The 23,273-nt window shown below is 34.8% G+C and overlaps 2 protein-coding genes across 6 annotated transcripts in view; both read right to left on the bottom strand.

Annotated features, from left to right (window-relative positions):
- Positions 1 to 301: 301 nt before the first annotated feature.
- LOC122300586 (selenoprotein F-like) lies at positions 302 to 4,585 on the bottom strand. The gene is made up of 4 exons (XM_043111353.1): positions 4,228 to 4,585; positions 3,010 to 3,068; positions 1,947 to 2,128; positions 302 to 488 (listed from the first exon to the last, which is right to left on the bottom strand). Exons 1-4 carry the CDS (start codon positions 4,403 to 4,405, stop codon positions 416 to 418), a joined length of 492 nt encoding a protein of 163 aa, XP_042967287.1. The 5' UTR covers positions 4,406 to 4,585; the 3' UTR covers positions 302 to 415.
- Positions 4,586 to 7,422: 2,837 nt separating this feature from the next.
- LOC122300583 (BAG-associated GRAM protein 1-like) overlaps positions 7,423 to 23,273 on the bottom strand; it is a 42,058-nt gene continuing 26,207 nt past the window's right edge. For 3 of the 5 annotated variants that reach the window (XM_043111348.1, XM_043111351.1, XM_043111352.1), the window contains 5 exons: positions 21,483 to 21,629; positions 21,145 to 21,198; positions 8,880 to 8,943; positions 7,927 to 7,988; positions 7,423 to 7,786 (listed from right to left, as the gene is read on the bottom strand). In XM_043111348.1, coding sequence (XP_042967282.1) covers positions 7,661 to 7,786; positions 7,927 to 7,988; positions 8,880 to 8,943; positions 21,145 to 21,198; positions 21,483 to 21,629 — 453 coding nt within the window. In that variant the 3' untranslated portion in view covers positions 7,423 to 7,660. The other 2 variants (XM_043111349.1, XM_043111350.1) reach the window with 2 other exon arrangements.

The following is a 23,273-nucleotide window of genomic DNA, read 5'->3' as shown; positions in this document are numbered from 1 at the left end:
TATAATAATGAAATGAAATAAAATAAGATGAGATAATTTAACTTTGGATTAACAAACGAAGCTTAAAATTTTCTAATCATCATTCATACACCACACATTTAGTTAAAAAAATGGAAATGATGAGTAGAAAATTATTGACGGAATGGAATAGTGAGACCGTATACTATGCAGGATAATAATTTGTTGGGTCTTCACGGGCACGGAATCTTCCACCTAGTACATGCTATGTTTTAGAGAGGCATCTGTCATTGATACGATTGATTTATCAAACTCATATCTATTGTATGTAAAGACAGGAATATGAAAATAAGTTGTTTCCATTCTTCTGTCATAAATTATGCAAAAATGGGTCCCCGGAAGTTTGAAATTATTATGATACAGACCTGAGTAAAAACACACAACAAAAATAAACCACTCAGTTTGCTGATGTGGGCTTAACTTTCTCTCGCAAGAATTGCAGTATATGTTCACGTTTCCAATTGTCAATCCTGTGACAAGGGGAAAAAAGTTCCAATAAGAGATGTTCATAGAACTTATTCTTTTTCCTCTGAAGAATGCAAATAAAAGATCAAAGATATAATTAAAAATAACATTGTAGTCGATTTTCACTTGGAAAAACTTAAACCAGACGCTTGTGTTTTTAATGCCAAAATTGGGTTACATCTGATCTCAACTAAAATGCCACTTCTAAGGTATGAGTTTAGGTATCTACCAATACAGGATCAAGTCAAGATCTGTTAGTTGGGCCTTTGCTCCAACCAGATGCTTTTAAAGGAATATATTAACAAGTTTTTTTTTTTTTTTTTTTTGATAAGTAAGAATATATTAACAAGGTTCAGACCCGTGACCTCTTGATCTGCAGTCAAATGTTCTACCACTGAACTATGGACCCTTTGATTTTCACCCAGACATAGTGTGCCAATATGTAATGGGTAAGGTTATGAATTCCAGACTCCCCGAGACAGTATGTGGTTCAGGTAGGTACCAAAGTTGGATCGAGGCAAGACCTACGCAATTTTGACTGCCTCAATTCAGACTTCCATAACAGCTCCATGTAACATGATATAACAAAGTTAAGGACATGGCAAACCAGGCACTCTACAATGATAAAAACTTTGGGAAACAAATGTTGACACTTGGGACACATGCCAGACAGAAACCATCAGCTGGGTAACCTAGAGGTCAGTCTATGGTTCATGACAAACTGGGGACATCTGATCTCAACTAAAATGCCACTTCTAAGGTATGAGTTTAGGTATCTACCAATACAGGATCAAGTCAAGATCTTTTAGTTGGGTCTTTGCTCCAACCAGATCTTTTAAAGGAATATATTAACAAGTTTTTTTTTTTTTTGATAAGTAAGAATATATTAACAAGGTTCAGACCCGTGACCTCTTGATCTGCAGTCAAATGTTCTACCACTGAACTATGGACCCTTTGATTTTCACCCAGAGATAGTGTGCCAATATGAAATGGGTAAGGTTATGAATTCCAGACTCCCCGATACAGTATGTGGTTCAGGTAGGTACCAAAGTTAGATCGAGGCAAGACCTATGCAATTTTGACTGCCTCAATTCAGACTTCCATAACAGCTCCATGTAACATGATATAACAAAGTTAAGGACATGGCAAACCAGGCACTCTACAATGATAAAAAATTTGGGAAACAAATGCTGACACTTGGGACACATGCCAGACAGAAACCATCAGCTGGGTAACCTAGAGGTCAGTCTATGGTTCATGACAAACTGGGGACAAATGAAAGGGGAGGGGGGGGTATGACGGTAACCAAGCTGCAAGATTTTATACATCTGGCGATCAAAGAACTTTCAGCATTATCGCTCTGTTATCATCAACCAGATCAAGCAATGCTCTCAACAAAAATTTTTATCCATCCATTGAAGAGAACAGTGCTTAACAGTTAACACTAACAAAAATAAGCTAACCTTATGGTTTCCGTGTGTTGTCCTGCATTGTCCAGCATGATCAGCTTCGGTGGAGAATTGAAAATATATTGAACTTTAACAGAAGGGAACTGATCCTTCTCTTCTTCAATGAAGCCCACAATTTCAGGATAGAAAACAAGTTTCCTCATGCAGACCTCCAGAACAGCACCAGAATAGGTAATCTGCAGTTCCACGACATTTATTACAGAATACCAACTTAAACGAAAACCAGATAATCAACCATGATGCACCATTCTTTGAATGGCCTCAATAACCCTAAAATTAACTAGACTTCTTTTCAATTAAAGTTTCTCTGACTTCTAGGAAATTCTCTCAAAAACTAGTATCAATTATTTAATGGAAGTACGAAAATGGACTAAGCAATTCTTGTGAAGCCAAGATTGCATCTCATGAGAACTTTTTCTTTTCACAAGTGAAAATAATCTTCAGAATTGCATGTCATGAAAGCTGCAGCATGTAAACAGCTCTTGGACTGCAGTGGCGAGAGTTCTAGAATATTATCAAAACATCCTAGCAATGGGACATTTAGATCGTATTGGTAAATCTGTGAGGATGAACATGCTTGCAAAAAATTAAGAAAAATTAAGTCCATGGCACTGAGCTTATCAAGATGCACAAAGAGGTCCAGAAAGGCAAAAAATCCCTATATTTAGATTGGGAATGCCATTAGTAGTGTTTTTTCTTAAGTATTTTGCACTTCATTTTAAAATTTATTTTAATCATCTTGCACTTCATTGACAATTTTTTATGAATATTCTTGTTACTTACAAATTGGACTAAAAACTTAAAAACTACGTTTTATTCATAATCTAAGGAATAAAAGAATGCAAAAAGAGTGGTGTGAATAAGCAAAAAATTGAAGCCACAGTGGGTCACCCTTTACCTAACAGATTAGCCTGTTGTTTTATCCACATCATTGTTTATATAATGAATCCTTTGACTTTTAGACAGATTTAGGATTAGCAAAATCATAAAAAGTAAATAATATATTAAATGCAAACCATAAGTTTTAGCTTCTAAAAACCTAAAATCTTATCCATACCTTGCTCATGGAATCATCAGAATCCTCGGTGCAACACTTCAAACAGTCTGATACCAAATCTACAACCAAATGACTTTAGCACATTTACAACAATGGTAAAAGCAACAAATCTTATCTATGGAGAACTCTAAGAGCATAACCTAAGTCCAAATAGAACTCAAAGAGTTGAGGAATAACCTAATCAACAAATCTATAAATCTTGGTCGTTTTCCTCATAACAGGCATTCACATCCCATCATCTATTTTCTAGTCAACTGCATGAGACTATGGAATTACTAGTTCTAGTTGTAAAAGACTTGTTTACAATTTTTTTTCAGTCTGTTTGAAGAAGAAGACAAGTCTTTAGACTTTTATTGAATTAGAAATTTCCACCAGAAATCTCTCTTATAAAATTTTCTAGAGAGAAATTTCTGTTGAAACAAAACAGAGACTTAAGATCTTTGTATTACATCTATAAGACTCAAAGGTGTATCACGTTCGAATTCTTCTACTTCTTTCATGCCAGAATTAATCATTACTTTTTAATGTGTAAATAAATTAGAAAATAACGGCTAACTTGAAAAGACTAAACGCAAGAATGCGCCAGAACTAATTATTACCCAAAACTCACACTGTAATGCCTTGGAAGCAAATCACATGAACTTCTGATAAAAATACGTTAACTACCTCAATTTCAAGCGTAAACCGATAATAACGCTTTATTTTATCGGAACCAAGCGTCCGACACAAATTCCAGACTAATCTTTGGGTGCACATGCCTTTAACAAGTTTCCAACAAGTGAACCTCGGATAATTCGAGGGGAACTATAAATTCTCCTAGTCTAATGGCTCCGAGAGTGTAAGTGCAAAGTTTCGAACCCACAATATCCGATTTACACAGGTCGCCTCACGACCACTGCACGACCCCTCGGGGCTGTAAATTGAGCACGATACCTCGCCCCATAAAATATTCGAAACCCAGTAAATCACATAATTAATAGTCTTCGTACAGCAAAAAATGAACAAACAGGAATGTTAACAGTACATGAACGAAATGAGTATTCCGCTAACTGCAAAAAAAAAAGGGTAAATTACCTAAAATAACAAATCTCTATTAGAAAAAAAAAATCCTAATTTGTAAATATAAAACACTCGTATGATTCTCAGAGAAAGCTACCATTCAATAGAAAACATACCCACCAATCGTCTTGTAACAAAATGAATTTTTGGATAGGTTACCTTGGTCCTTAACATACTCAGCAAGAGTGTTACAATCGGAGCACAGAGCAAGCCCTGAAAAACCCAGATCCTCGCACTCCCTTGAGCTCAGTTCCTCTTTTGTGAAGCCAAAAGGTACTAGAGAAAATAGCAGAACCAAAGAAAAGATATGGATCGACAACCCCATCTCTCTTGACATATCTAATTCTCCGAGTCAAAAACTTTCCAACTTCTTCTCTTCCCAGCTCCGAGGATCCGGTGAATTTCGTGAAAACGTTTGGGTCAGACCTAGGGTCCAGACATACGAGACTGGCGTTTCCAAAGCAGACAACCAAAAACGGTGACGCGAGCCTGCGTTTTGTTTGTTATACGGCGTCGTTCCAGTTCCACGAAACAAATAGTAGCGGCTGATTCGCAACGTTCTAATTTCTAAACAAAAGGAAATGGATTCATCATCAATACCTTTTCTTTTTCTTTTTTAACTTTTTATCAAGAATATTGTAAATATATAAAACAGTTACAGATACAAGAGATAACAGGATAGAAGGCTTCGACATCCATCCCAAATTAGCTAATACAACACAAGAAAAAAAAAAAAAATGATCTAGATCTAAGGACTTGACCCTCACTCATTTTCTACAAAAGGGAAGCCGTCTGAAGCGATTTTGATGCAGTCCAATAAACGAACTATAATACTATGGTTGAAAGCTGTAGTATAGGATTTGTATTGCAAGTTGCTGGTATGGATTGCTTGAAGAAGAAGTCCACTACCTTTTTTTTCCATGATCTTTATTTAGGATGAACAATAATATAAGAAAATAAGAAGCTGGAGAAGCGTTGAATCGCCGACAGGAGACTACCAAGAACTATGATGGTGGTGAGGACACTTGCCACACTAAGAGATTGGACGAGGTTGTTGACCGCAAAAATGCCACGCGTGTTGGTGGTAGACTAATCGTGGCGTGGTGGCGGGTGAGATCTACGTGTGGTTTGGGCCATGCGTGAGGATCACGCATCATTCTTTTCGACGTTTTTCTTCTGCCATCCAAATGATCAGTAGTTGGCAAGTTTTGTGGTGCGGCGCGTGACGGTCTTGAGTGGCCGGAAGGCAATAGATCGGCACTTCTTTGTGCTATGGTAAAAAAATTTAAAAAAAAATTGAAAAAAATACTGTAGAACATTATCTAGACTATGCAAATGGGAAGAGCCACGCTTTGAACAGAGAAGGTAAGATTTTTTTTTACCTCTCTAGAGCGTTTTCGATAGAGAAAACGAAACTAGTGATAGGTACATCATCACCACCTACCCCAATCTACCTCATTTTGATGCTTTCTTTTCATATGGAGAAAATTGTTGTTTTGGTTTTAGATTACCTAGACTAGTAAATGGGTAAACTCTCCATCCATGCTATTGGCTAAGGTTGACAAAGCAAATCCCTTGGAATTAACAGTTTCTAACTAAGGAGTACTTGTGTATTTGATATTTGTGTATGCGCTAATACAATACCATATTTAATTGATTACTTCTTTATATATATTATATAACCATTTTATTATAATGTTTAGATTTCATAAATACTAAAGTTTTTTTGATCAACAAGACTTCAGGAGAAAAAAAGCAACAAATTAGTTTCATATTAATTTTTGTTCGTATAATCATAAAGCAAACAAGTCATTGAAATATAACATAAATATATAAGTTTTGATCAAGTTTCTTAGTATCAAAATGATAATTAGACATGCAATTATGTATTCATTAAGGCTGTATTTGAATGCTAAGATAATTTCAATTATGTATTCATTAGGGATGTATTTGAATGCTAAGATAATTTCAAATGATTTGAGTTAATCTCTATACAAGTCAGACCAAAGTGTACATGTATTTTAAGTTTGGGACGAACAATGGCACTGGATGATTATGCGTAGGCATTCCACTCCAATAGGGTAAAGGGAAAAGCTTGTATGCCGCCTGGGCTTGACCACTAGTCAATTTTTTTTTTTTTTTTAATACTTAGTGATTAAGGAAGTGATTTTAAATGTATAGGTATATATTTTTTTAATTTTTTTAAAAATATTTAATATATATTAAAAAAAAGTGAAAAAAAAGAAGAAGCCTGGGCAGCATGGTATCCCGGTCCATAGGGTAAAATACTTCATGACCAGTTAATGTTCATTTCACTACAAAATGGATTTTCTGCTAAAAAACTGCCTACTTATTCAAGGTGATATGAATTGAGATATTTTTCCAATTTTGAGTGTAGACCTCTCACATGAACATTTTTAATGCTGCGTGCGTCTACTTTGTACATTAGACCATCCTCCATTTGGGTCAATAAGTTGGAAAGAATCTCAAATTGGAGCTTCATCACCTGAAAATCCCTCAATATCAGCAGCTGCACTATACATTAACCTATGGCTTTGAATCTCAATAGACTCCATGAGTTTGAGTTGATGGATTTTTTGGGAAGAGAAATGACGGGCAATGAACAAAGTATGAAAGCAAATAAAAATTAGAACAGGATACCGATTAGTTTCAGGTTCCAAAAAGAAATTCTTTCATTTATTTTTCTCTAGGAAAAAGGGAGAAAAAGTATGGAATCTCAGACCATGATAACTAAAACTAAAAGTGACCATACTGTGACGCCTTATAAAACTTTACCAAAACTACTTGAGCAATTGTTGCTAAGCTATTCCAACTGTTGTAGACAATTCAACGCCAAAACTACTTATGCATAACACTACGGTTTGGATACACGGTACGGATGAGATGTTTTTATCTCATATGTACCGTACACTGGTTTTCCATATCCAAACACATTATATTTCATCTCTCAATTTTAAAAATATCTGCTTAAATAAACAATAATAAACAGTACGTAAACAGTAAAATCTGACAGTAAACTGTATATAAACAGTGAAATCTGACAGTAAACAGTACATACACAGTACACAATTTGGCTAAAAATTAAAATAGTGGGACTCAACTTTTTCAAATTCAAAAAATTAAAAATTAGCTCATCTCATCTCACCATCTAAACACTTTTTTTTTTTTACAAATTATTTCATCTAATCTTAACTCAAAAATTTTACTACTATTCAAAATATCTCATGTCATCTTATTTGAACTGTGTATTCAAAATATCTCATGTCATCTTATTATCACAAAGAGCCCTATATTTGAAAGTCATTCCTGAAAGAGAAAGGGAAGATGGTCCCAAACACAAAGGAATGTACCACTATATTTCAGAAGACTGAAATCTTCACATTACATGAAGAGGATTACACAAATATACACCTCCAGTTCTCTCCTAAAGAGCCCGGGTGCTATTACATTAAGAATACAGAGGAACTTTGGTGTCTCTACATATGTGTTCCTGTTCATAAATAATAAAGAAAAAAGCTACAAAATCGATGGATAAGTATATAGGGAAACCCAACCTTGGTCGCCGAAAATATTAGCTGTTTTCTTGAGCTACAGGGGGAGAGGAAGGAGCAATGTCAGCCCCACCAGAAGTATTATCGGCTGTTTTCTTGGTATACGAACGTGCCAACTCTAACATCACTTCCACCTCTTTCTTGTACTACATTAAGGGCATGTAAAATTTGTATAAATGTCAAAATGTCATATTAGCAGCTACGGTTAAAATCCATGCACTTTTTGAAAGACAATGAACAATCAGGAAAACCCAATTGAGAACGCTTCAATCAAATATGTACCAACCTCGTTGATAGCCCCTGCCTTAATTTTGGATTGCATAACACACCATTTCTTAAAGTGAGCGCCTGCCCAAATTACCACCAATTCTATTAAAAACTAACTTCCTGAATAGGGGGAAAAACACTTTGTGTTGAACGAAGTGATAGGAAACTAGAAGCATTTAAATCTTGCCACAGTATGCTACAACATTTGCAAATTAATGTTAAACCCATATGCACAGCTACATGTTGATCTATCGGAATATTTTATAAAGAAATCACAATAATGTTAACTGGTTGACTAGTTGAAATCATAAAGGGCTTTTGATCAAATCTAACTACTGTAAAATTATGAAGTTACACTCCATGCCCTGTGAGTGCACAGCCACCACATATCCATGGCATAAGGCAGCCAGTATAGGCTGACTGAGATGCCACTTAATCAACTTCAATTAAAAACAATGCATTGAACCATGGCACACTCTTAACACCGACACTTAATATAGCTGCTTACAACAAAACTATAACCTCACCTATGTGAACTAGGCTATGGATGACGGTTGCATGTGAAATTGGAATGAGAGCAAGGATCACCCTTTTTTACTACTTGTTGAGTCCATATGCCTTAAAAGAAGAACTATAGGGCTTAGGCTTATATATAAATTTGATATGAGAAGTAGCATTTGGTCAATATAGGCTTAGATTTATCCAAGATTTAATATTATCTTAAACTTTCTATATTGCCTTTTAGAATATATAGATAGGGAATCAAAAGAAGGATACTTCCAAAACAACAAAATTATTGAATCGAAAGTATACCACATTTTGAACTGAATGATCCTACATCACAGTTGGCTAAGGTAGCAAGGAACCATAAGACAACACTCATCTCACCTTACATACTTCAGTTGCAACATTATCGCAAAATGCAGATCAATGTCAGTGAAAGTGATAAATGAGGGGTAATCCAATACTTACCCACTTTTATATCTATATTACATGAGTTTTCAGCATTTGTCTCCAAACACCATCTACAGTGGACCTGATGCAACACCAACAAAATTAATGTCCCATATAAAGCAGTGAAAGAATGGTAGCAAATAAATCAATCAAAAGTTTCCTTTGCAAATCAAAACTTTATTAATCTGACCAAAAAATTGATGTCTACTTGTTAAAAATTTCAATGGTCAATGCCCCTGGTCTACTGTCAAGTAATTGTCAAGGAATAAATCTAAACAATCAATCAACTAATACCAAGTTTCCTATCCAGCCTTTTGTGTCTAATTCATAGTTTGTCACACACAAGTTGTAGATGGCCGACGATCAAAATGATCTAATTTCAACCAAAGAACCGAACTTACTACTGAAACAAAAATCTTCTATTGCTACAAATATTTCATAATCTGTATCCCCCATCCTCCATCTATCAAGCCTTATTTCACAATAAAACAATTCTAGGCCATCAACACGAGTAGCAGAAAAGAAATAATAAGCACGAATAGGATTTATTCAATACTCCCAAATCCAAACAGGAATCGGTCTATGGTGAATTGAAAACATGTAAATATGAATTTATAATTGTACCTCATGGAAGCAGAAATAACAAGGACTTCTGGAATTAACCATTAGCTTTTTTATTTTCTTAAAAATGAAATTATGTCTCAATGAGGAAACAACATAAACAACTGAAAAATAAAATTCCTGTGTAGGTCTACCTCCCTTCAGATAATAAATCCCATTTGTAGGAGTAATTATTAACTACAGATGATACCGAAGGAACAACTTAAATATGAACAATTTGTAAAATTGGCTTTTATCAAAGAAAGCTCCTTCAACAGCATGTCACTGCAGCATACTGTGAGGAAACAACCGAATCAGACATTGGTTGCAGTTGCTACAACTTCTGGTTGACAAGCCCAATAGAAATCCGTAGCAAATGTTTAGATATTTGGCAACTCTAAAAATATTCATCGACAATAGAACTGCAAGGATGCCCTCCCCCAAATAAACTCAATAAAAAATTGCACGATGAGACAGAAACAAGGGTGGTCAAGTAAAAACCAAAACTCATTAGATTTCAAGAGTACAAAAATGCTATACATAGAGAAAGAATCAACAAGCAAATGATGAATTCATCTCGGAAAAATTTTGATCTCTCACACAGTACAGGGATTTTGGCTTGAAATTTATGATGCAGTGCAGCAGTAGGCGAGGAATTGATGCACCAATGCACATAATTTTGAGGCAATCAGACCAACATTAATTGGAAGAAAATATTTTCCCGAAAAAATGACATATCTCTTCAGCAAAGAGTAGCAGGCAGAGTTTTATGTCAAGGTAAAAAGTTAGACAGTCAGAACAAACTTGAGAATAAAAAATTAACAGAAATGGAGGCCTAACAAGTAACAGGGCATAAAAAGTTCATCTGAGCACTAGAACGACTACTGAAAAGTTTTCATGGTATAATGAAGCCAGAGCTTGAACAACTAGGTTTCAGTGTTTCACAGATCAACTTTTCTGTAAAAATCCTGATAAATCGCAAGTGTTGTAAACTCCACATGGTGTGAAAACACTCCAGTTTGATTCCAACAAGGAAAAAGCAAGATTATCAACTAGCAGATTCAAACTAGACCATGGTAAAAATGCAGAACCATGGAGTGATTTTTAACCATGCCAATAAAGATCATATTCACACACATCAATAACACAAATCCAAAAGAACAATAATATTCTTTTAATAAATTAGAGGACTTATAATGAGGAGGGAAGGTTCTATTGGTTTAACGAAATAAGTAATATCTCATGCTGACAACCAGCTATTTAATTTTAAGATGCCTCGGTTTCAAAATGAAGGTTCTCCTTTGTGTACTACCAGTTTGCGTTTATGTGATACCTTGTTCTGATAAGTGATAAGGGTAGGTAGTGTATAGGATCCCATATTGCTTGGGAATGAGAAGTACTAGCTCTGTATAATATTCCAATGTGGCTCTAATTGTATCATTGACTGATCCTTTTAGAGTGTAGACTAGGTGGTTTGGACTTTTCTATTGGGGAGTTACAAATGGTATCAGAGCTTATTCCAGAGAGAAATGTGAGACTTGAGTTATGTTACCTATGACAGATTGGCCCGACGAGGACGTCGGGAAATATAAGGGAGGGAGATTGTGATACCCAATTCTAATAAGTGATAAGGGTAGGTGTGTACGGGATCCCACATTGCTTGGAAAAGAGAAATTCTGGTTCTTTGTAACGTTTCAATAGGGCTCCAATTTTATCATTGACTAGTCCTTTGGAGTATAGGCTATGTGCTTGAGCCTTCCATTGGGGCATTATAGTTTAGACCTGTTGCTCCATATTTCATTTTGTTTAAAGAAAGAATATGAAATCTAGTAACCTTCTTGTTGGCCCCAAGGTTTCAAGCATCATATAATTCCATAGTTGCATATGGATTTTGATAACAACAAACAAGTTCAAGCATAAAGGAGTCTCAAGTAGATCACATCATGAAGTGTTAAAGATCAAAGACATCAACAAATCAAGGATAAGCAAGAAATGAACAAGTCTACTAATGAAGCTCTAAGAATATCTTTTTGTACATCACATACTAATTTTAAAAAGTTTTAAGGATCAAAAATATTTTTTAAGAACTCATGAAAAATCAATCTGCATTTTTTTTTCACATGTGCATAATATGTTTGAAAGTTTAAAAAGTGATTGACGTCTTTTTTCACACGTGCATATATGTTTGAAAGTTTGAAAATTTGATATCTAAAAAATGATTGATGTCCTATTTTTTTTATTAAAAAAATGCATAGTATGTTTGAAAAATATGAAAAGTGAATGATATTGTTTTTTACGTTTGTTAAATAGAAATAAGCTTTTAAATTTGAATGGAATTCTCTCATATATCTATAAAATAATGCATTTGAGATCTTCTAATGACACAACAATTACAAGCTTTTCAGCACTCATTCGTCAAAAACTCTCATTCTATTGTTTCTAGTTTGAGTCTTATCACTTATTCATTTTTAGAGAGATATAGTTTGCGTTGTATTGTTTTGTTTCACTCATTGAGGAGTGTGATTGATAACCTACCACTATCAGATTTCGTGTAACTATAAAAGGAAAAATCAACACAATCATTTTCATTAAACATGAAAAGGTTTATATTCTTTAAATTCAAATGTATGTAGATGACATATTAGATGCTACTAATGAAAATATGTGTCAATTATTTGCTATGAATATGCCAAAAAGAATTTGAGATGGATATAATGGGAGAACTTAACTTTTTTTTTGGATTAAAAATCACACAAGCAACTAATGAAACATTCATTAATCAATCAAAGTATATCAAATAATTACTCAAAAAACTTGGAATGGAAGGTAAAAAGGAAATTGAAACACCAATGAGCCTATCCACCAATATTGACAAATATGAAAACAGTAAACCAATCGACTCAAAAGTATAGCGAGATATGATTAGTAGCTTATTGTATTTGACAGCAAGTAAACTGGATATTATGTTCAGTATATGCTTATGAGCACGATTTCAATCATCTTCAAAAGAATCTCATTTAATTGCTATTAAACAAATTCTTAGACATATTGTTGGTACAATTGATCAAAGGTTATGATGTCATAAGCACACTTCTTTTGATCTAATTAGTTACTCAGATGCAGATGCAGATTACACTAGTTATAAAATTAATCGAAAAAGTGCAAGTGAAACATGCCATTTCTTAGGTCATGCACTTGTTTCATGGTTTAGTAAAGAGTAAAATTTTGTTGCATTATCTACTGTTGAGGCAAAATATGTTATTGTGGGTAGTTGTTGTACTCAAGTTGAAACAACAACTTGAAGATTTTAAATTCATGTATACATTCCAAGCAAATGTGATAATATCAGTATTATAAATCTTTCAAAGAACCCGATCAATATTCTAGTACTAAGCAAAAGGGTGACATTGTACTAGATTTTCACAAGCATACGCAACTAGTTAGTAGATTTCACAATCACACACAACTAGTTGGTAGAACTAGGAATGATGCATGTTATAGATATTTGTTGAATAATTTTTATTATCTCAAAATTACTTACAAAAATTTGAGGTTCTTAACTTCATTTTTTAACACACTTGCTTTTCACATATATGAATGTTATCTCTATCTAAGGATCAGTCAATCAAAAGGAAGAGTCCATCAAAGACTTCAACTGCTTATTTTCTCGTCTTAATGCTCCTATCTTCATATTAGATTGATGAATTATTAGTTAGAGTATAGAACTTCTCTTGTTAAGCATTTCAACATCATTTGCTCTAACTTGCAATTGTCGAGAAAATGTAGCAATGGACGATGAAAATTGAGTACCAAGGGCTATTGGTTCATAGATGACCCATTCATTTGACTTATTAGCCAAATCTCTTTCCTATTCCACCATAGTACCTATGTTAGATGCTGAGAAAATTGGTGATTAAGGGGTATAATACTGATCAAAAGGGTAGCTAGAAGAAGATTGTTAAACTATTGCTAAAAGAGTAAATATGCAGAGTAAAAATGCAGATTGATTATGGATATGTAAGGAAGAAGATTAAATGCAAATTGGATAAGCACAAGATTGTCTTTTAAAGACAAACATGAGCACATATCGGTGTTAGGACAAAAAGTCAAATCTCTTCACATCTCACTTGGGCAACAATTACAAGATAGTTAGACTTATTTTGTCAAAAGTTGTTTTGTTAGACCAGCAGGATTAAATCCAGCTTGTCCCCACATTTTTTTGATCTTCTAAAAAAAATATTATTTGTCTCCTAAATGCTTGCCATTATCTGCTCGTGTATGTCTTAAATGTAGGTTCTCTCTCTTTCCAGCTCCTCTACTCAATCATGAGCATACTAGTTCACCAAATTTTTTAACTCTTTGTTTTCCTATTTTATGGCTGAGCAAAAATCCGAAAATTAGACTCCGCTTCGACTCCAACGATTCATCGAAGTTGGAGCTTTTTTAACCAACAACCGGAGTTGGAGTCGGAGATGGCAATGTACCGACTCCGACTCCGATATTGTACATATTTTATAAAGATAGATGTATTTTTTATATATTAATCATATATATTTTATATAACTATAACTTATATAGCTAATTAAATTCAATAATATACTAATATTAGCAAATTATTATAAAATAATATGTTTATACTATAATATAAATAGACTAAATTGACTAATAATAGTTTAATATATGTAAACACCATACTATTAACTATTGCTACTGTAGTCGAATATAGAGAGAGAAAATCACAAGATATTATTCATTGATCTTCTGAGCTTATACATACTACATCCAAATGACAGTAATACCCTCATATACACTAATTACACTAATTACAACCATACCCTCTAAAACTCCCCTTCAAGCTGGTGCATATATATCATATAAACCTAACTTGGAACAAATAAGCTTTAACCGTCTACAACACAATGGTTTAGTAAATATATCTGCAAGTTGATCAGCAGACTTCACAAAGGATATAGAAATGTCACCACTTAATATTTTATCCTGAATAAAGTGATAATCAATCTGAATGTGTTTAGTCCTCTCATGGAAAATGGGATTAAATGCAATATGCACCGCAACTTGGTTATCACAAGGTAATTGAAGAGGGACAGGAGCTAGAAACCCAATCTCTTGAAGAAAGTATTGCAACCATGTCAGCTCACTAGTAGTGTGAGCCATTGTTCTATATTCAGCTTCTGCACTAGACCAAGCTACTACTGTTTGCTTCTTACTATTCCATATAACTAAGTTATACCTCCCACAAAGATACAATATCCAGTCGTCGATCTTTTATTTGAAGGAGATCCAGCCCAATCAATGCCTGAAAAGGCTTCAATTCTAAAATGTCCATGATCTATACAACAATCCAATGCCAAGAGCTCGCTTAAGATAACGAAGAATATGATTACAGCATCCCAATGTGAAACCCTGGGCATTTGTAGAAATTGGCTTACTACTCTCACTACATAAGAGATATCAGGTCTAGTAATAGCAAGATAATTCAATTTACCAACAAGTATTTGATACCGACCTAGATCTCCAAACAACTTCCCTTCATCTTTCAAGAGTTTACGATTTGAGTCCATAGGTGTGTCAATAGGCCGTGCACCCAACATGTCAGTTTCTTCCAGAAGGTCAAGTACATATTTTCTCTGAGATAGGTTAATACCTTTCTTTGGTCTACCAACTTCAATTCCAAAAAAGTATCTAAGTTTGCCCAAGTCTTTTGTCTGAAATTGATCATGTAGGAATTGTTTCAACTTGGCAATTCTAGCCGAGTCACTCCCAGTAATTACAATGTCATCCACATATACAACCAACAAGATATGATCTGCATCACTATGCAGGTGAAATACCGAGTGGTCTGTTTGGCATCTATGGAGACCAAATGCCAATATAGCATCAGAGAACCTCCCAAACCATGCTCGAGGAGTTTGTTTCAAACGGTATAAAGCCTTTTTTAACTTGCACACAATATCTCGATACTCACCATGAGCAACAAACTCAGGTGGTTGCTCCATATACACTTCCTATGTAAGTCGCCATGTAGGAATGCATTTTTAACATCCAACTGAAATAAGAGCCAATCCAAATTAGCAGTAAGAGAGATCAATACTCGAACAGAAGAAATTTTGGCAACCGGGGAGAAAATCTAGTCATAATCAATCCCGTAATTTTGAGTGTAACCCTTAGCAATAAAGCGGGCTTTCAGACGTTCCACAGAATCATCAAGGTGAAATTTGATTGTATATACCCATTTACAACCAACAAGGTGTTTAGCAGGTGGTAGAGGAACAAGATCCCATGTCCCATTATGGTGAAGAGCATTCATTTCATTTTCCATAGCTGTCCGCCATTCCAGATCAGATAAAGCATCCTGAATAGTTTTAGGAATAGAAAGCTTTGAAAGTTGAGAAGTAAAACATGAAAAGATCGAGATAAGGCATAATAAGAGACATATTGACTAATCGGATGTTGAGTAACACAAGAGTGAGTACCTATTTGGAAAGCAATAAGTGGAGAGTTTGAAGCACTAGGTAACTCAGGATTTGAAGATGGAGATAAGGTTGGTAGAGACATGGGAGCTCGGGGTCGCAAGCGACGTGAGTACACTTGTAAAGAAACAAGGGAAGGTACCGAGGAGGGTTGGTTAAGAGTGGGTGAGTGTGCAAGAGAAAGGGTAAGGGTAGGCAATTGTAGAGGATCACTCAATAACAAAAGATGTTACCGAGAAATAGGATATGGACTCAAAAAAGGTGACATTAGCATTAGTGAAGTAACGTCTAAGAGTAGAACTATAGCAACGATATCCTTTTTGAGTCCAAGAATAACCAACAAACAAACACTTAATAGCACGTGAATCAAGCTTATCAAAGCCTGGGCCAAGATTATGAACATAGCAAACACACCCAAAGATTTTTGGAGGGATAGAAAAAGGTTAAGAGGAAGGGAACAAGATGGAGAAGGAAGATGAACCATCGAGGACTGATGAGAGCATACAGTTAATAAGGTGACACGCATTAAGAACACTAGCACTCCAAAAGCATTTAGGAACATGCATGTGCAGTAAAAGTGCTCAAGTTACATCTAACAAATGGCGATTTTTGCATTCAGCCAGCCCATTTTGTTGGGGTGTATAAGAACATGAAGTTTGATAGACAATTCCTTAATTACTTAAGTGGCAAAGGCATTAGATTGATATTTTTTAGCATTGTCAGAATGCAAGACTTGAACTTTTTGTCTAAATTGAGTTTTAATTTCTTCCTGAAAGACTTCGAATATGGAAAAAGTTTAGATCGTGCCTTCATCAGAAACAACCATGTCATACGAGAATAGTCATCAACAAATGTAACAAAATATTGAAAATTGTTTGATGCAATGTTGATTGGTCCCCATATATCAGAATGAACCAATTCAAAAGGATTAGAAGCTCGATTATCAACTTGAGGTACAAAAGACATGTAATGGTGTTTGCTAAGCTGACATGCTCCACAAGAAAATGGAGACACATTTCCAAGATTCCTAACTTGACGTTTCAAAAGATAAAGGGATGGGTGTCCGAGGTGGCAATGCCATTCAAAAGCATATGATGAGGATGTGAGGGCTCGAGTAGGTGACTATTTGACATCAAGGTAATACAGACCACCAGCTTTATGCCCCGTACCAATCTTCTTCTTAAGATCCTGAAAAATACATACGAGGGATAAAAGCTCACAGAACATTGAAGAGTTTGAGTAATTTTACTAATGGACAGCAAACTAAAGGGAAAACTAAGAGAACTATTAGAATCGGTGAGCTTAGTGGATCCAATGCCTGTAACTTTAGTAAGAGAACTATTAGCAAGAGTAACACTCTTTGGAGATGTTATAGTATCTAACTTAGATAAGGAATAAGATAAACCAGCCAAGTGTTCATTGGCTCCTGAATCGATGATCTATGGATCTTGAGTAGATGAGACAAGACATGTGGGCGCTATTCCTAAATGGGCACGAGTAGCTATGGAAGATGAAGCCTCCTGTGTGTGACCCAAAAACTACTCATCCTTTGATATGCTGATCATCATTGGAGTTAGGTTGAAGCTCGCTAATGGTGATGTAGCATCTTAGAAAGTGGCTTAATTAGCGGACCCAGATGGTCTACCATGTAGATTCCAACAATAGTCCACTGAGTGGTTAGTGTGACCACAATGGTTGTACTTACAAGATTCATGACCTTGAGTGCGATTATCTCTAGCATCACGTCCCCTAAGTGCACCTCTACCACTCCGGCCTCCACGCCCACCAGGAGCAACATAGGAGGCAACTCAAGCAGATCTCTCATTATTCTGATCAGAAGGCAATGTAGCTCCCTGAAGTCAAGATAACACATCAGGAAATTAAGAAAGCTGTGGACTTGCCAAAATTTGAGAACGCACTGACTCATACTCAGGTTTTAAGTCAACAAAAAACTGAACAACATTAAAATCTTCCCGTTGTTTTAGCATACTTGGAACATTAGAAGTGATAGGTTGATACATTTTGAGTTCTTCACATATACTCATCATTTGAGAATAATACTCTTCCAGGCCCAAAGCACTCTGTTCCAACCCAAAGAATTGCTTACACAACTCATAAATATGGGTTATGTTCCCAGCATCCGAATACATTTGTTTGAGATGCCTCCACACCTCTTGAGCGGTCTCAAAATGTATTAAGCTTGTGCAAATATTAGGCTCAATACTGGTCAACATCAGAGAAAATATTTGAGCATCTTCTTGCTCCCATTGAGCAAAGGTAGAACTAGTCAAGGCAAGCATTGGATCAACAAAGTAAGTATGATGAAGACCCTTACCTTTCAAAAACATTTCAACAGATTTTGACCACAACATATAATTTTTTCCATTCAACTTCACTGAAGTCATAGGCATACTAACATTTGGTGCGAGCAATATTGACTCAAATTTAGTTGCCATGGAGAAAAGTATCACAACAATTCACTTGGAAACAAAGATTTAACACAAAAATATGAAATATGGATGAAAAATTGGGAAATATAATCTGGAAAAGTAGAAATCTAGATTAAGAACCCAAATTTCGGGCCTGTATCGGGTAGAACTAGCCTGTACTGGTCGAAATAAGTAGGTATCGGGTCTAAACCGGTATGTTTCGGGTCTGAACTGGTCTGTTTCGGGAAATTTTGGGTACTGGTTTGAATCGGTTTCACAACTGACCTTAAATGGGAATAAGCTATCCTAAACGAGAATAAGAGAAGCTTGTTTACTGTATACACGTTACCAAATGGGTCTTATTCCGAATAGGAATAAGTTCCTACTTCAGGTTGGGGGCATACGCAGTCAAGAACTGGGTTTGTTGAGACTTGCAACCAAACACCTCAAAAGGAGCTCGTCGCCGGTGATAAATCGTCGTTTCGGCAGCCGATGACGCAGAAAACACACCAGCGTGCACAAAAAACGTCGGCAAGTTGGATTCTGGTGACTTTGACACCTAAGGTCACCAAAAACGTGTTGAAAAAAGCTTCCTCAGCTCCTTGCTGCCAATGCCGAAGAGAACAACCACCACAGACGGTGACGGCGATACCACACTGCACCACTAACCACCACCAACCACCACTAGCTCCCTGTCACACCACTACCAACTGACTACTCAAAGCTCTGATACCATGTAGTCGAATATAGAGAGAGAAAATCACAAGATATTATTCATTGATCTTCTGAGCTTATACATACTACATACAAATGACAGTAATACCCTCATATACACTAATTACAATCATTCCCTCTAACAGCTACCATGTAACACTAATGTATAATAACAACTAATGTATAAACATTAACATATAATAATATATAATACTAATGCATAATAACATATAATAATAACGTTAATTTTTACAATGATTTATTTTTTCAATTTTGGTTATATTTTAATAAAATTAAAAAATTGAAATTGAAAAAATATTTTAAAAAAAAACTGAAATTTGGAAGCCTAAATCCGATTAGATTGGAGGCTATGTGAATCAGGGCACTTTGACTCCGACATTGTTGGTGCTCAACCCAAACCACAAACAAGTTCAAACATAAAGGAGTCTTAAGTTGATCACATCATGAAGTGTTATAGCTCAAAGACATCAACAAGTCAAGGATGAACAAGAAATTAACAAGTAAACTAATAAAGCTCTAAGATTATCTTTCTGTACATCCCTTACTAATTTGAAAAAGTTTTAAGGCCCAAAAATGTTTTTTAAGAACTCATGAAAAATCAGTTTGCATTTTTTCAGATGTGCATGATGCTTTGAAGTTTAAAAATTTGAAAAATGATTAATGTCCTTTAAAACATGTGCATGATACATTTGAATGTTTAAAAATTTGAAATTTTAAAAACGATTGATGTCCTTTTTTTTAAAAAAACTAAACGATGTTGTTTGTTTTATTTTTATAAGTAGTAAATGATGTCATTTTTTTTTACCTATAAAAAAATGATGTCATTTTTACATTTGTTAAATAGAAATAAGTTTTTAAATTTGAATAGGAAGTCTCTATATCTATAAAATAGCTCATTTGGGATCTCCTAAAGACACAATAATTACAAGCTTTTCAATACTCATTCATCAAAACTCCCATTCTTTCCTTTCTAGTGTTCTAGTATTCTTTTCTAACTTCATCACTTGTTCATTTTGAGAGAGATGATTTTCGTCGTATTATTTCATTTCACTTATTGAGGAATGTACTTTGATAACCTATCCACTATTAGATTTTGTGTAACCGTAAAAGTAGGGTTGTAAAAAAACCGGGAAACGGGTCCGATCTGATACCGGTTTCTATATAGCAAAACTGGTTGAAAACTGGTCTGGTTTTGATTTTTAGAACACTGGTTTGAACCAAACCGGACTGGTACATATATATTATTTTTAGTTTTTTATATTATATCTAAAATTTTAAAATCTCATGATTCATGTCTATTAATCTTATAATATAAAATTAATATAACATTTGATATAACATTAAAATTAATCTTATAAATCTTAATATAACATTTGATTATGATATAACATAAATTAATCTAATAATTTTAATATAAAATTTGAATTTTGATATAACATATAAATTTTAATTTTATAACATAAAATTACTATAAACATTAATATAACAAAAAATGAAGGATATGGGTAAATCACTTGCTAAAGTTTTGTTGGAGTATGATTTACTTTATTTGTAAAACTGAAAAAACCGCAAGTTCATGTTTCGGTGGTGAATCAATCTAGTATTGATTCTTAAATTTTCAAAACTAGTGTATGCCGGTTCGGTTATAAAAAATGTCCAAAACTAGACAAAATCGGACCGGCTACACTCCAATGTAAAAGGGAGTGTATAACCCTTGTGAGTGTAGTAGGAGCTCTACACATGGAAATAGCTAAATCACCACTCTTAAAGTGATTGTAAGTGTAGAACGAGTTCTACACAAATTCCTTGAAGCATTATTACTTAAAGGTATAATAGATTTCTATCTCTACCTGAAAAAGATTGAATAGAATTTGAAAATCCTCAAGGGCTAGCTCGAGGCAATGACGTAGGCAGTGAGGCCACTTGTTAAAATACTGAGTCTGCATCTCTCATACGCTTACTCCTTACATTTACTATTGCTTAGTATTTTTGAGAATATAGATGCAAACAACACAAAATATTAATTACCTCAAAGTAGGACCCGAAAGGAACATCATGTGCATGTTGAACAGTCTCGAACACCTAAAAGAAAGGGAAACTCTCATCATAGTTAATAAATTAAAAAAAGTCAATGAAGCCATGAAGATATAGAAAATTAAAAAAGATGCCTGTATATGAACCCAAAAAAAAAAAAAAATTAAAAAAATCATAGGAAGTCTCAAATTATTTTCAGATATGCAAATTTCAAGTACCACATAATTGAACTTAAGATTTTAACCTCCACTTGTCATACGAGAAGTAATCACAGCTAGGTGATTATAATAACAAAAAACTAAGCAAATTAAAAATAGGACGAGATGTATTACCAGCAATTTCTTGTCTGGTGATAGAACAGCATGCTGGTACTCTGTCATGGCAGTATCTGGTGGGCACATTGGACTGTTGCAAAGGGATCTGAACTTTATCTCCCTGACTTGACCATCGTATTCATCTGCAGCATGCCATTGTCCCATCTGGAGATGGCATAAGAGTTGCATGAGATCTCAGGTTAATATAGCCACCAACAGCAATTATAGACAAACTCCCATGGTCAAAAAGTTGCACAGTAGTACTTCAAATTATTTAAGAGTGGCTGTTTTCTACTTATTAGGGACGAGAAGGGGAAGATAAACTGATTTGGGTTCCTTCCAAGAAAGTGATGTTCACAATTCATCCTCATCCCTTGTGAGAACAATCCCTACCCTTGGAAGGTATTTGACAAACAAGAGGCCCCATCAAGAGATGTGTTTTTTGCTCAGAAAATCTAGACAAGATTCTCACCATGAATAATTTAAAAAGAAGACTCATTGTGGTGATTGATTGGAGCTACATGTGCAAGAGGAATGGGGAGTACGCTAACCATCTTTTACTCCATTGTGAGATGGCTAGAGCTTTATAGAACGACTTCTTTAGACATGTATGTTTGGCTTGGGTCATGCTATGAAGGGCAGTGGAACTTTTCAAATTCTTGGAAAGGGTTAGGAGGAAGCCCACAAATATGGAAGATAGTTCCTACTTACCCGGTATGGTCTATTTTAAGGGAAAGGAATGATAAGAATTTTGAGTATTGCTTACAGTCGCTGGAGGAGCTCAAACTTTCTTTATTGACACTATTCTGGGGTCAACCTCTATGGACTTTAATGGGCTACCTTTTCATAATTTTCTTGTATCTTTTTCTACTTCTAGATTGGTGACTCTTGTATACATCTTGTGTACCTAGATGCGCCTTCACATTTACTTGTGAAAATATTACTTAGATCAGTGTAACCTCCAGCTGCCCAGAGTCAAAGCAACATCATTTCCTGGAGTTCCCATGCCCAGGGCCACAAGAGGTCCTGCTTAACTGTTTAGCTAAAAAATGCAGCTGAGTTTGCAATCCAAGCCATTAACGTAATGAGCACAAGAAATATTCCCTCATTCATTAATATGGGGCATGGGAACAACTGCAAACAATAGGCTACAATTTTATTCTTCCAACTCCAAATGGGACTAAAACAACACTATGTGCACCTAGGATACATTTGAGGAGCTTACGTTTTCATCATTTAGCTCAAAATGCACAAAGCACTTCAGTTGTCACTAAAATTAGCATGGAACAGTGTAAGAACGTGTAATTCATTAACTCTTAAGTGTTTGCTATAGACCCGAGAAAATAGCATAACCACATCAAAGTCAGCTTAACTGGAAGGCCATCTACACCGTTTGGTTCAGGACATTAGGCAATTAAGTTTCATAGAAATTAATTTCTAAGAAACAAGAATATTAATATAGATAAGTGCAATATGAGAAAGGCAATAAAAGGGAATGTGCCTTTTTAAGTAAAAAGAGGATAGAAAATATGGGGTACATTGGTGACAGTGATTAGAAAACTGCATGATTACCAAAAATTTTAAAAAAAAATTATAAACTTTGATAAAATTTAATAGAAAAAAATTATTTTTCTTGATAAGTAAAAAATATTTATTAAACAAGAGAGACTCCTATCTAGAAGACTGTCAAATAAGTATTAACACACTAAAGCTTATAATTCAGTAGGGTGTCCCTTCCAAAATTTTTGATGACTCCATTTTGTACCTAGACCAATGTGCATCAAGAATTCAAGATGGCCCCGAAAATCA

This window comes from Carya illinoinensis, chromosome 2 (assembly GCF_018687715.1).
Source record: "Carya illinoinensis cultivar Pawnee chromosome 2, C.illinoinensisPawnee_v1, whole genome shotgun sequence".
NCBI lineage: Eukaryota > Viridiplantae > Streptophyta > Magnoliopsida > Fagales > Juglandaceae > Carya > Carya illinoinensis.
The sequence above is the reverse complement of the archived record's forward strand: the minus strand, read 5'-3'. Positions and strand labels throughout refer to the sequence as shown.

Bases quoted from the DNA above. Each gene is read 5' to 3' on its own strand.
- LOC122300586 (XM_043111353.1), bottom strand. From the start codon at position 4,405: ATGTCAAGAGAGATGGGGTTGTCGATCCATATCTTTTCTTTGGTTCTG. The intron at 2,129-3,009 runs GTATGGATAAGA...GTGGAACTGCAG, and splicing joins CTGATGATTCCATGAGCAAG to ATTACCTATTCTGGTGCTGT. The intron at 489-1,946 runs GTTAGCTTATTT...CCCTTGTCACAG, and splicing joins CAACACACGGAAACCATAAG to GATTGACAATTGGAAACGTG.